This window comes from Epinephelus moara, chromosome 19 (genome assembly GCF_006386435.1).
Source record: "Epinephelus moara isolate mb chromosome 19, YSFRI_EMoa_1.0, whole genome shotgun sequence".
Classification (NCBI taxonomy): domain Eukaryota; kingdom Metazoa; phylum Chordata; class Actinopteri; order Perciformes; family Serranidae; genus Epinephelus; species Epinephelus moara.
This window is the reverse complement of record NC_065524.1, coordinates 35,212,315-35,225,261: the sequence shown is the minus strand read 5'-3', so window position 1 is coordinate 35,225,261 and position 12,947 is coordinate 35,212,315. Positions and strand designations below refer to the sequence as shown.

The 12,947-nt window shown below is 41.2% G+C and overlaps 1 protein-coding gene across 4 annotated transcripts in view; it reads right to left on the bottom strand.

The window, feature by feature from the left end:
- The window catches only part of LOC126406606 (equilibrative nucleoside transporter 1-like), a 48,222-nt gene that overhangs the window by 10,424 nt on the left and 24,851 nt on the right, over positions 1–12,947 (bottom strand). For 2 of the 4 annotated variants that reach the window (XM_050070984.1, XM_050070981.1), the window contains exons 2-7: positions 7,792–7,882; positions 7,528–7,609; positions 5,172–5,350; positions 3,998–4,137; positions 1,750–1,884; positions 92–189 (exon numbers count right to left, since the gene is read on the bottom strand). In XM_050070984.1, the coding sequence (XP_049926941.1) occupies positions 92–189; positions 1,750–1,884; positions 3,998–4,137; positions 5,172–5,350; positions 7,528–7,609; positions 7,792–7,820 (663 nt within the window). In that variant the 5' untranslated portion in view covers positions 7,821–7,882. Of the gene's footprint in view, positions 1–91; positions 190–1,749; positions 1,885–3,997; positions 4,138–5,171; positions 5,351–7,527; positions 7,610–7,791; positions 7,883–8,470; positions 8,590–10,462; positions 10,543–12,947 lie in introns of those variants that run through there. The other 2 variants (XM_050070983.1, XM_050070982.1) reach the window with 2 other exon arrangements.

Here is a 12,947-nt window from a genome sequence, read left to right as displayed (position 1 = left end):
ACATCTGAAAGTAGTTTTAAACAAACACCTCATGATGAAAACAAAAAAACTCTGTAAAACAATGTTTGTTTTAGCAAAGATGAGATCTTACCATCCTGGGCAGAGCGAGGTAGGACATGATGGCCAACAGAATAACAACACAGGCTGTGATGAAGTAACCAAAGGCGCTGTCCTGCAGGGCCGATCCACCTACGGACCAAGACGGGACACAGAGAATCATTAGTGTTGTTATCCTAAGTATTGATTTAAGTCAGCAGGTTTTCATAGCTTCAGGCAAATGTCCTCCAAAATGTCCTCCAGTCAGTATTCCTCTTTTCAAATTACATTTCAAACTCCAGTTGTTGGATTATGTCGTTTCACTCTGGCTATAACTAATGATTATTTTCATTTATTAATATGAGAAGCTGGAACCAGAAAATGTTTGCCTTTTTTCCTTGGTAAATAACCTAAACACTAAGTGGTTATCAGAAATAGTTGCAAAGTATTTTTTGTTGCCCAACTAATCGCAGTGTATCTGAAGACTTCAAGGAACAAGCTACAGCCTCAAACATGACCATCAGTTGGGACAAAAAAACTCCTGCAGTCTAAACAATAACTAAACATTATAAGTATTTACTGTAGGAAACATCATCTGTGCAAATACAAACATGAACACTGCAGGACGAGCTGCTTTTAAAAAACTTGTCTCTGCATGTAAAGTATGTTGTAATTTTCTAATGGCAAACTACTGGTGAACCATTCTCACATCACATCCCATAATTCACCCTCACAGCCTCATCAGTTAGTGTTAGTATGGTCAGATGGACTGAGAAGAAGAGCTTTGTCAAATTCACTGCAGCTTGCTATAGTTGGAAAGCAAAGCAAAGAAACGGTATGGTGAGAGACTGATACAAAGCTTGATGTAATCTAACTGGTAACTGCTAACCTGCATTGTCAGGTCTGAGTCAGCACCAAGATTATTATGGGGATTATTATTATCATTACAGGGATGTCTACATGACTGTGAGTCAAAGGCCTTCACAAAGTGTTGTTTGTACTGTAATACCGATTCTTCTCAAATCTTGCCTCTGACAAATACTTCCCCCTATTATAGTCACAAAAAAACTAAAACTAATACAGAAACCGATGAAAACTAAACATTTTTAAACAATAAAAACTGAAGTAAAACCCACTCAGGAAACTTAATGAAACTAAACTGCGGTGGAAGCAAAATTGAAAATGAAATAAAAATGGTAAGTAATGAAAAGAAAAACAATACTTCATGGTCAACACCGAGAAATCTGACAAGAAATGATCTTGAGTGCCAAAAGGGCGTCCAAGCAGCTTCCTGTGTTCATAATTCTGTCTGGGAAATCAAACTCAAAGAGCAGCCAACACAAGTTATCGTTAATGACCCAACACTTGGCTGACCTTTTACCAAAACTACATTCATCACGTAACACATTTAATATGGAGCGATATTTGGGTGTGAATGTGTGTTTCACACAGCTACAAAGTTTATCTTTTTGTCGCTTCTTTATTAAAAGCAAGGATTACAAATTGTGCAAAGTCTTGTCTCTAGAAAGGTTATTGCAAGTAGACAGGGAATGTGCAGTTTTGTGCAACAAACCTTTCAACTTGTGCACCAGAGTTAATGCACAGCACTGGTAGGTGTGTTGTGTTGTGCTGTGCTGTGCTGTGCTGTGTTGTTTTGTCCACCTCTTGTGTATCTTTATGTCGAATGACAGACAAAGTGTGTGTGAGACATACTGGCCAGTGCGCAGATCATGGAGAAAGCAGCGAAGGTGCCGGCCAGCCCCTGTCCGCTCATGATAGGAGTGGTGTAAGAGGCAGGCAGGATCCCTGCCAGCCCGAACAGACTGCCCTGAAGAATCGCCCCGAACGCTGGGAACAAGACAAGGATGTTTAAGAGTTAGTATGCTTTACAAAGTCACTGTGAAACAAGAGAAAAACACACAGCTACAGAAAAGACAGGCCCATAAAAACTGAAGCGCTGTCACAAACAGAGAGATACCATTCTGAAAACAACATGGAGCAAATTAATTGTTTTGCATAACTGTTATATAACTATTTTCTTCACCTCACTTTACATAAAGTTGTTGCCAACAAGGCGTTTCATACAAACTTGAATCACACTTATGGATTACAACCTCTTGTGCTGCAGCTTTGGGGCTTCATTAACTGCATCTTGTAATGTGTCAACTAAGAGGAATGTGTCGACATCGATATCAAAGCTTCACGGTCACGATGTCCTCCTCTCTAAATCAAACACGACGGGCTGTTCCTCAGGAGGATCTGGGGGTCAGGACTGGCCCAACGGGGATAAGGAGGCAGGTGAGCTTATCCCTGCTGCTCAGTGAGTCTTTGTAAATAAACAAACGCAGAGAGATTACAGACCGCGTTCTGAGGCTCAGTGTGGTAGGAGAGAATGTGTGTGTGTGTGTGTGTGTGTGTGTGTGTGTGTGTGTACCCACCCATTGAAAGGGATTTTCCCAAAACAGTGGATGCAGATGATGTTACAACATGTGGAAATAATCATTTGCATGAGTTCAATCTCTGACATGAGCGTGGATAAAAGGTATTTGCATTTTGTTCTGTGACTGACTGTTGATTACTTTGTTATCGATTTGAGCTTTCTTTCTGAGTAAGAATAGAGACTTTCCTTGCAGTGACTAATGAAGGATGATGTAACAGTGTTCAACATAATATTTTCCCCCCCACTTGCATATTTTTACTGGCCCTGTAGCCAAAAAAGAAAATAACTCTTTTTTACCCAGAAATTCTGATGATTTATTTATTATTTACAAATGAAGGGATTTTGTTCAGAGGAGTGATAGAGGGCTTTTAATTTGAAACTAAAAAAGGAAGTGTTGAGTTAAAAAAACATTCATGTGTGATATATTCTACAAATATAGACATAACTGTTGTAAAAGCTGTAACGTTGCTGTGTCTGTAGGGTGATGACATGCAGGTGGTCTTTAGATACTTCAGGATTTCTGTGCATATTGCACCTTGTGAAGGGCTCGTTGTATGGGTGGAATATAGTCTCAGGAAAACATAAAGCGCAACACTCATTTGGGTTTGTGCAAAATTAAACAGTCTTTACTTAACATATTGCCATGTAAAATAAAAGAATTTTAATTTTGCACAGCTTAGATGATCTCTGAAGACGAATGACATCTTACATCTAGTATGACTTTCGACAGATCAGTTGCATCATCGACCCGCCAAATTGTAGATGCTGTAAACGTGGGCACTGAAATGAAAAACAAGAGGTTCACATCACGCACTGCTCAAGTGGCGATGTAGCCTGTTCGCTTTCATTTTTTTAAGTACCAGTAACAACGTAGCAAAGATGCTCCCTCTCCGTAACAGGCTAGCAGCTGAGAGGTCATTCCATACTGTAATTATCCATGTGTATTCCAGCAAATCACAATGCACTTTATTGGTCGCGTGGATTGAAAATGATGATATCTCTAATTTCACTCTGATTCGCCGTCACTGGTCCAGACGTGCAAGCTTTAAAGCCAGTTTTATTCATTTTACACAGTGGACGAATTAAAACTATCCGGTCTGTCATGTGATGCCACGGGCGTTTTCCCAAAAACTTAAACAGTGAGAGTCCTCTGTAAATCAGTGGATATTTTCTTTCAGTGTAACAACCCCCACAAAATGACTTGATTCACGGTCAGGTTTTCATCCATTTGGTGGGACAACTTTTTGAAAATCTAAAAGAATGATGATGGAATCATTTTTATCCGCGTTCAACTTAGCTGCTCGGTCACTGTAAGTCTCTAGTGTGCTGCTCTATGAGCCCTGTGATGCGGTAGGTCCGAGTAATTTCTTACCCCGGAAATAGAGCTCTTAGTGGCTTCATGCACCACTAAGCAACATGGGAATGAGCAGGGCCCTGCCTCCAACACTGTATACAGTTCTCTTTACACATCCATGGCTGAACCCTTTGTAATTACCACAAGTTATGAATTTAGAAACTCACAGTTGATGCAGATGATTTTGATCATAGTGAGGGTGAAGAAGGGCAGTGGGGCCATGTCCACCTTGACGAGCACTGCCGTCAACAGGAAAACCACCAGGATGACCCCCAGGCTGCCAGTGATCCGAAGCTTCTGAGGAATCCTGAAAACAACAGAGAGAAATGAAATTTAAAACTACTTCAGCCATGTCTGCTTCTACACTGCCAGCCTGAGCCTCCAGCCGAGAACATTAGCCATACCCAATGTGGACACTTTGACTCAAATTTCAGTTAAACAAATATCCAACCGCTTATATTCATTACATAATAGAAGTGTTCAAAAAAAGGAAAGGGGCAGCGGTAGAATAACAGGATATGTTTTTAAATCTAACAGTAGAAAGAAGGGAGGGGCACACGGGAAAGTGGATTATGATTCATTGTTAAACAGAAGTAAAAACAGAAACATTTTGCAGTTAAGGTGGTAAGAGCGTCATTTCTCTTCTGAGGAAGTTGAGGCCCGCCTGAGTGTGTTGTGTTTCAGAATGAGTGGCCTCTTCGTTCATCGACTAAAGGAAACAAGTTGTGTGACTTTTGAAAGAAAAAAAAAGGAGAACAGACAAAAAAAAAGGTCAGCAGGAATAAAGTAAGTACAGTGAGGAAGCAGGGGATTTGATTTTGATTTTTGATTTGATTTTGATTTTTATTCACACATCAAAATAATACCGATACCATTCAATAAATGCATAGCAGGAGAAAGAGGAGGAGGAGAGATGCCAGGGGAGATGGGGGGGAAGTAGAAGATAAAATAGCATTCCTGGGTGTGTTTGTGCAGGGAAGAGTCAGCCGTGGTCGGGGTCCACCCCAGATCTCTCTCTATCCGACTCTAATTAAAGCAAACATACTGGTGGCGTGCAGACATACATTCACATAACAGGATCATGTTACCTATAGTGGCATGTGGTGAGCAGAAGGGTCGGCAGAAAGAGAGGAAAAAGTAAAAGGTGTTGCCTCAAAAGAGTTCATCCTTTCAATTTACTATTTTCTGTTATCAAATTACGTATGTTGCCCTTGAGGCTTTTACTCGGTGCTTCCTGTGGGTGGAGAAGTGTACGTTCTAGACACAAGACTGCATGTTACATAAACCTAAAGGGTCAGGTTGTTTTGGTGTGAGCGTGTCAGTGTGGAGCAGGGTGGATACCTCTGGTGCAGGAAGGAGTTGAGGCAGGTGAAAATAAGCAGAGGCACCATGGCGCAGAGCGTCATCACGTTGTTAAACTTAGACTCCAGCACATTGCGAGTATCTCCACCCTCCATGGTCTCATTTTGTGACTGAGCAGGCTCAGTGGGATCAGCATCCTTCAGCCTGCTCGTGAAGTACTAAAGAGAAAGGATGGAGGAATGCACATTTATTACAATGGTTAGTGGTTCTTGAAACTCAACTGTAACAATAAACGATAATCAAATCAACATGGAGTCTCAAGTTTGTGTCTTATTATATCATTTGAGGAGCGCCGTATAGTTTCACAACCTTTATTTTCTGTAATTTTTTCTATCTATCAATAGTAGTTTCTCAAAGCCCAATGCTGAGAGGTGTTTCTTCTTTTACTCTGGCCCATTTCAACTGAGTGAATGTTAACCAATGACGAAGTAGAAGGTTGCTTAGATGGAAAGTGTTAAGTGATTAAATGATGCACAAATTAATTTACATTACAGAACCCAAAAGTGGCTGAATTTACTCAATTTTGTCTACAAATGCTAATGTGATGCACTTCATGTTAGTCTGCCTGAGAAGCTTTTGCATTTACAGAGCGTGGCCACAGAGTCTGTTTATACCCGTTACTAACATGGCTCTTGGGTGATCTGATCATAAGTGGACGGCACTAAATACAAGTGTAAACGACCACCAAGTGGCATTGTGATCTGAGTAGTTGACCAAAAAGAAGAAAAGTCATTAGTCTGCAAGATTTCATTGGTTGCTTAGTCACAGAAAAAAAACTCTATTAGGAGCTGCGCCTTGTCAAAATAAATCAAAACCTATATGACTGGGCCATGTGGGAGTTTAATTTGAAAGGACAGACACAGGAAGTGTCCACACTCAGCAGTCAGACAGGAGTCAGGTTAATTTCCAGGGCTGGTACCTGCGGTTATTCCACAGGCTAGTTAATAACATGTCGGGCAGGAAATCCAAAGTGTGGGATCATTTTGAGAAGGTGAAGGGCGAACCCAAGGTGATATGTAAACTCATCTTCATTGGTCGACTACAAACATGACGTATCATCTGAAACATGGAAGTAGCTACATGCCCATTAGCCCACAGCGTCATTAACAGGCGGCTCGCTCAGTGTGTGACGTGCACTTGGAGATAAAATATAGGCCTATATTAATGAAGGTTCATTAGTACGGTTTGTATTTCTCTGTAATGTAGCACAGTGTTAACAATGTTACTGATACTATTCTTTCTCACACCTTCAACTCAAACCACCAAAATATATCATTTAATCATCACATTAATATTATAAACATCCTGGCGACTAGTCGACTAATGGACCTAAATGATGACTATTGGTCGACTGGGATCTAGATCGAGATCTGAGCCCTCAAACCACTTGCAGAGGTGGTCTAGGACGCATATGACCACATATCTTTTGTGGCGTAAACGCTAATGCGTCCCCAACAAGGACTACATCATCAGCACAGGACACTAGTTGTTTTGGTGAAAGCGACCTAATGCTCTATAACGTGCCCCTTTTACAACGAGTTGGACCAAGTGTTGTGTGACAGTCCATCATTTTGCCCCATGGAATAAGACGTGTTGAATTCAGCGATATCTCCTGCTGTAGTGACACAACTGCTAATGTAACTGTGCACAGGGCACACTGACCTTCAAGCATAAGTGGCATATGCAGTAATGAAATCTGAACACAAGTGGTCAGCTGGAGACCCATGATAGACACAGGTGTGAACAGCAATTTGCCTTGCCTGTCCACTTGTGTTCGAATCACAGAAACACATGTTAATACCAGGTGTAAACAGGTTTATAGCACAGCCACATGTCTGGTCATGTCTTTAAAGCACATCATTATCACAGTGACATTCCAACTTTGTCAGAACATACAAACACTATAAGCTATCTGAGCTCCAACAAAAACATGCCCTAAGGGTGGGTCCAGATCAACTCTTAAGAACAATGGAAGTAAAATTCCACATTTTAAGAAGTTAACCCCTGAAAGCTCAAAAATAATGGCTGGGGATTAGAGAGGCTCTACCACTGCCATGGTAATCCATTCAGCTGAACTCAGGTCAGCCATCCTGAGTGAAACCAGGTGGTTGTAGAGGAAAAGGTAAACAAACAATCTTTGTTTTCTCCACGTTAGGTGACCCTTCCTCCAAGTGGAGCCCAACCCTTTAATTAACTAATGACTGACCACACTGCCACCAACAAGGCTCTTCCTCTCACGTGCATCTGTCTGCTGATATCAGGAAGAACTGCATTTGGCTGCAAATATTCTCACATTCACAAGATCACAATTGTCCTCAAATGTAGCTCTACTCACCATTGTTGCCGTCATGAAGAAATTCCACGGTAAGAGGGTTCCCAAGCCCAGGATGAAGAAAATGATCCATACTAATTTGTATCTGGGAAAGAGACAAAAGGACGTTCACATGATAGAACACCCATGAAGTCATTCAGCTTAAAGTCAACAAACAGTTTATTCACTGGGTCTCATCCAAATCTGTGTTTGGCACATACTGTTACTAAAACAGAAACTGAAAGCAGTTTATTGACTCTAAAAGGCCTCTAGAAGAGTTTCTCTTACTTGTCCTGAGGTGCGTTGATGGCCGTCATGTTTCTTGTTAGGCAGTTAGAGGCACGTGCTCAGTCAGGGTTCGATCAGGGTGGCACCACGTCTGAAATACACAGATAACAAATATGTTTCCAATGTGGTAAACTTTTAGAGTGTGGCAGGCACCTACGTTTTTATCATCAGCAGCCATATGTGTCCTCTTTCCATATTTAGATATTCTAATGAGCTCGACAGCATCTGGGCCAACATAACGATTAAATAATGGGCTGCATAATGTCATTTGAACAGTGAATAATACAATTAGAGTTAAGACTGTCAGGTTTAGTGTAAAGTCAGCTCTAAATCCTTTGGGAGTGTGCCAGCTCCAGTGATAAAAAACCTCAAACTTTGTGACAGACGCAACTCAGCCTCCTAATTTTTGTGCTGATGTCTAAGAAAAACCAGCCACAAGAGCAATGAGTGGTTAAATGCTCAGGCAAACATTGTTCAAAGAAAACTTGCCACTCTACAGTAAAGTTGCATAACAGTTGTGAAACTCACAGGACAACCTTCACATGGGTCAGAAACACATGCTTCTCCTCGCACAGCATTCCTCACAAATGTGCAACAAATTACAAAGTAAATGCGAAAAACGTGACAATTTTCTGCCCCCATTAACCTTTCAAAGAAAACCTTTTACAAATTTACTTACAGCAAAGTTTAATCAGGAACAAAAGGCTCCTCTTTCCTCTGGTAAGATGCAGAGCAAAGGCCGAACAAGCTCCGCATGCTTCATTTTATACTATAGGGGTTTAGTGGGTTGACACCCTGCTGTCTGCTGCCCATTGGACCTCCCTCTCTTTGCATCTCAGTGTCCATCCCTCCCTGTTCCCTCTACCTCAAACTCCCATTTGTCCTCCACCCTTCCTACATACTTTCACATTTACATTCCAAGCATGCATGGCGCCCCTTGGCATATAGACATCAACTCCTATATTTCATTTATATTTCATCATTTGAAGTAAATAGTGGAATATTCCTGTGAGAATTGAGCAATGGTGAAAGTTTGAAGTGCTCAGAAAAGGAGCAAATGTAACAGCTAAGAATAAATGATTGGGTTTTTTTTAATGATGTTGTTCCACAATGTCATTAAGTCTTTTGCCTTTACGTTCCCATCTGTTCCACTCTCCTATTTTTTAATCTATCACGCTCACGTCCTCTTAATTTCTCCCTCCATTTCTTCTACTGCCTACTAATTTCTCACTTCATTTCATCCGCTGTTCCTCTGCTGTGCCTCGATCATTATTATCTTCACATGATCTGTTGCTCCCCCGGCTTTTATTGTGCAACTCATATTTTCTTGTCCTACTTTCTCCCATCACTTCTCTTTCAGTTTTATTCTGCACACATCCCCACCCTTAACATATCAATCACCCTCACTCCCCTCTGTGCTAGCAACTTATCCCGGGACCTGATGGAAGACATGTGCTCAGATAGCTCTGTGACACCTTCTCCAAACAGAATCGTTTTTTTTAAGGCATTTCCTCCTTCAAGAACACAGAGCAAATCTGGCATCAAATCAAGCTAAACAACACAAGGCAAAGTTTAGGTGTTCTCAGTAAATACTTAAATCATGAGCACTTACACTCAACAGCTCGCAACGAAATGCACTGATGGGTCGGCCACCCATTGTCATAGGATGATGAAAGTTTTAGAAAGGCTCCTTGCAGAGTTTTTGACCACAAGTATTGCTTTGGATAAATGCTTTTATGACAGGGTTTCTGTTTCATTAAATCTCATGCATGGAGACGTACACAGGTGACGCGACACACACTATATCTATGATCAACAGGTGGTGATAATGCACCAACAAGTGCAGCAATGTGTCGACAAAGATAATAGAAAAAGAAGACTGCTCACAACTAAACACGGATGTAAACAATGCAGGTTGCAAACTTCTAACAAAAATCAGATTTGCAAGTGATTTATGAGGAAGGAAATGCATTGGTCACATCTGTGAGACCTCAAGGATACACACACACACAATGTGGTGGTGAGTAAGACTTAATATAACTTGTTTGTTGACAGGAAAACTCCACAGGGGGGCCTTTAAATAAGCTACAATATTGAGCAATTGAGCAATATCTATCTGCAACAGAAAACCTGACCCAGCTCTACCAGTGCACTCTTGCATCTTGTTGCTGACAGACATGACATGATGAGTCCCATGTGTAGCAGGTCATGAGACCGCTGTCAGTAAGGACAGAGACGGCTCTATATGAAGGAGGGTCTCTCACACACACTCTCACACACACACACACACACACACACTATAGCCCATTCAGTGGTATGCATCCAAACTATACTGATCGAGCAGAGTCTAACACTGAGAGGGAACAATCTATGAGAAAAGTCTGTATGGCAAGTCAGATGGGACGAATTCAAACCTTACAGCCTGTATTTGTTGAACAAGTCCACATGTGCTTGCTTACACGGAAATTTACCATGAGACCAGGCACACACTGTGTGAATACAAACTAGTGCCCGAACAATAAATTGGCAACTCTATCTGCTGATATTAGCCTGTCACGGATATATTTCGGCCAACAGGCAACAAGAGGTTCAAACTCAAAAATGATCAAGATATGTTTAAGGTCATTTACATGTGCTGTCCTTAAAAAAAAAAAAAAAATCGGTACATCACCTGTCTTAATTTCTTAGGTCAATATTGTATGGTTTGGGAGTTGGGCCGATGGAGGACAGCATCATCCACTGAGCTCGACACTGTAATTTAAAAGAAAGACAAAGTGGTTTCGACCAAGTTTGTCGTCACCATCGCGAAGATTTACCCTCGTCACTGATCTATATCCTCTCACATCTGCTGGGCAGACTGTTGTTATTTTACCTTTTTTACTCCACTGGCAATGTTATAAATATCACAAGTTCAAGCGTGTGGGTAAAAAGTGGCAAAACAGTGTTCAGAGTAAGTTATTAATAACTCTCTCTCAAACACACACACACACACACCTTGAAGAGTGCCAGCAGTGTGTCCTGAGTTCTGACAGTTGTGCTACTACAATGCATAAAGTTAGCGGTTCGTGAGTTGAGTTGGATTCACGTGGTTGGTTAACACATTTTTGCGTTGTTCCTCCCCAACAACAATATCATCATCCAACATGATGTCGATCTCGACCAGTTTGAACAGCTGTTTGAGAAACAACGGTCAAACTCTATCATGGCCAGTGAAATTACAAACACCAGTACAAGTCACAGTTTAAAACACACTGGCTCAGCCATGTCCCAGATTCCTGTAAAGTATGCCTCTCTCAACCTAACATGTCATCAAACCGAGCCAGCTGGCATGAGTTGCCTGCTTTTGAAAAGTTGCCCACCACACACACACACAGTCACACAGGCACTTTGCAGTCTGTAGAGTGGTACAAAACTCCAGTTTGGCACCGGTGTGACACTTTAACTAGCCGGCCTCTCAGCGACATCCAACTCCAACAATCAGCACTCCAATGGAAAAAAGATTTAACAGGAGTGGCAGTAATTTATTGTTTCCTCCTCTAATGTCATGGTAAAGAATATAGATCCAATCTCGCCAAAGAGGGGCCAGTTTGGACTAGTCCGCTTGCCATGGTCACAATTGTGTGCAAAATTTTAATTATGCAACTTGTAAACGTGGTCACATAATGTTATGATTTGCTAAATTTATATTCCCTGCTCGGGGCTTCTTCGTAGATGCTCTGATTTCCACAAGCATCTGCTGTTGGTCAGATGATTTTTGAACTCTAATCCACCCGTGTGTTACGTAAAACCTCTGCACAAAGCTCCAAGTCTTTTTTTTAAGTAAAGTGTGCGCGTTTTATTATTAATATTAGGGTGGCTGTTAATTCTGTGATGATAAAAAAAATGACCTCTGTTTCAATTTTTTTTGTTTTCAAGGCACAAACTATATCCAGAATATAAGGAGGACAAGGAATCTGTGCTCCTCTGTTTAAAACAGGACCAATGCTATTGCCACCAAGAAATAAATTAGCTGTGTTTCCCATATTCAGGCTTATTAGGGCAGCTTTTGACATCTAATTATTGCAAAGCTCAACAGACGTGGATGGATTTTGCTTTGTAGTGTTGGTGTCAGATGCTGGATCTCTCCATAAGCATGGGAATCTACACACTCATCACACTCACTGTGGACCTCATCCACATTACTCCCAGTGGAGCTCACTGCGCCACTGGAAATTAAGTAAAAGAAGCGGCTGTAAACACCTCTTGTATCACTAATAACATCTATCCGTAGCTCTCCCCAGGCCACCAGTTGAGATATCAGTGACAGGAATTGAAGTGCAAAAGGAAGTGGACATAACAGTGGGAGAAACCCACAGAAAAAAATCATTAAAGCTGAATGTTTTAAGTGTGACCTATATCTGACACACAGAGGTAAATCTTAATAGAAAAGGACAGGAGTGCATTTTTTTTTTTTTGGTCTCACCAGCATACCTCTCTAACAGGGTCGGCTTTATTCCCAGGCTGATACGCAGAATAGTTTGATGCTGGTCATATGATGAGGCAAAGGAAGAATAACCCTTTGCTCGAGGTCATTTCCCAGCGCTCATGGATGGGGAACACTCTTATTAGAGTCATAATGCTTCCTCTGCCCTGTATCAAACTTGAATGCCATTCTAGGAAGGCTTGTCATGGGTTATTGTATTAAGTATCAGTGAATGTCGTCAAGAGTTACTAAAATGTTCAAATCTTCATAATGTACACCTCTGAATGAAGCTTAAACTATCACCAAAGCCAGGCCTCCTCAACCTTAAGATCTGCTGGTTTCCATTTAAGCAATCTAATTAAAGATTATGTCACACATTGGATCCAAGTTGAATGCGGTTAACTTCATTTAACGAGATAGTAGCAGAAAAAAAACACAAAACTAAGCAGACTAAAAACTAAACTGAATGTTATGCAAGTATTGGTCTCAAATTCTGATGACTATCCCTTTAACATGTCTGTTGTGTGCAGCAGAAACAGGACAAACTGGGTAACGTCGCATCACAATACTCTGCACTCATCACGCCAAAACTTCAACACCGTGCACTGCACACCCTTCAGTGTTTACATGCCACATGGGCCTGCTCTCTCACAATCGGGAGTCTCAAAATTAACAAAGGCAGGTACAACGCTAC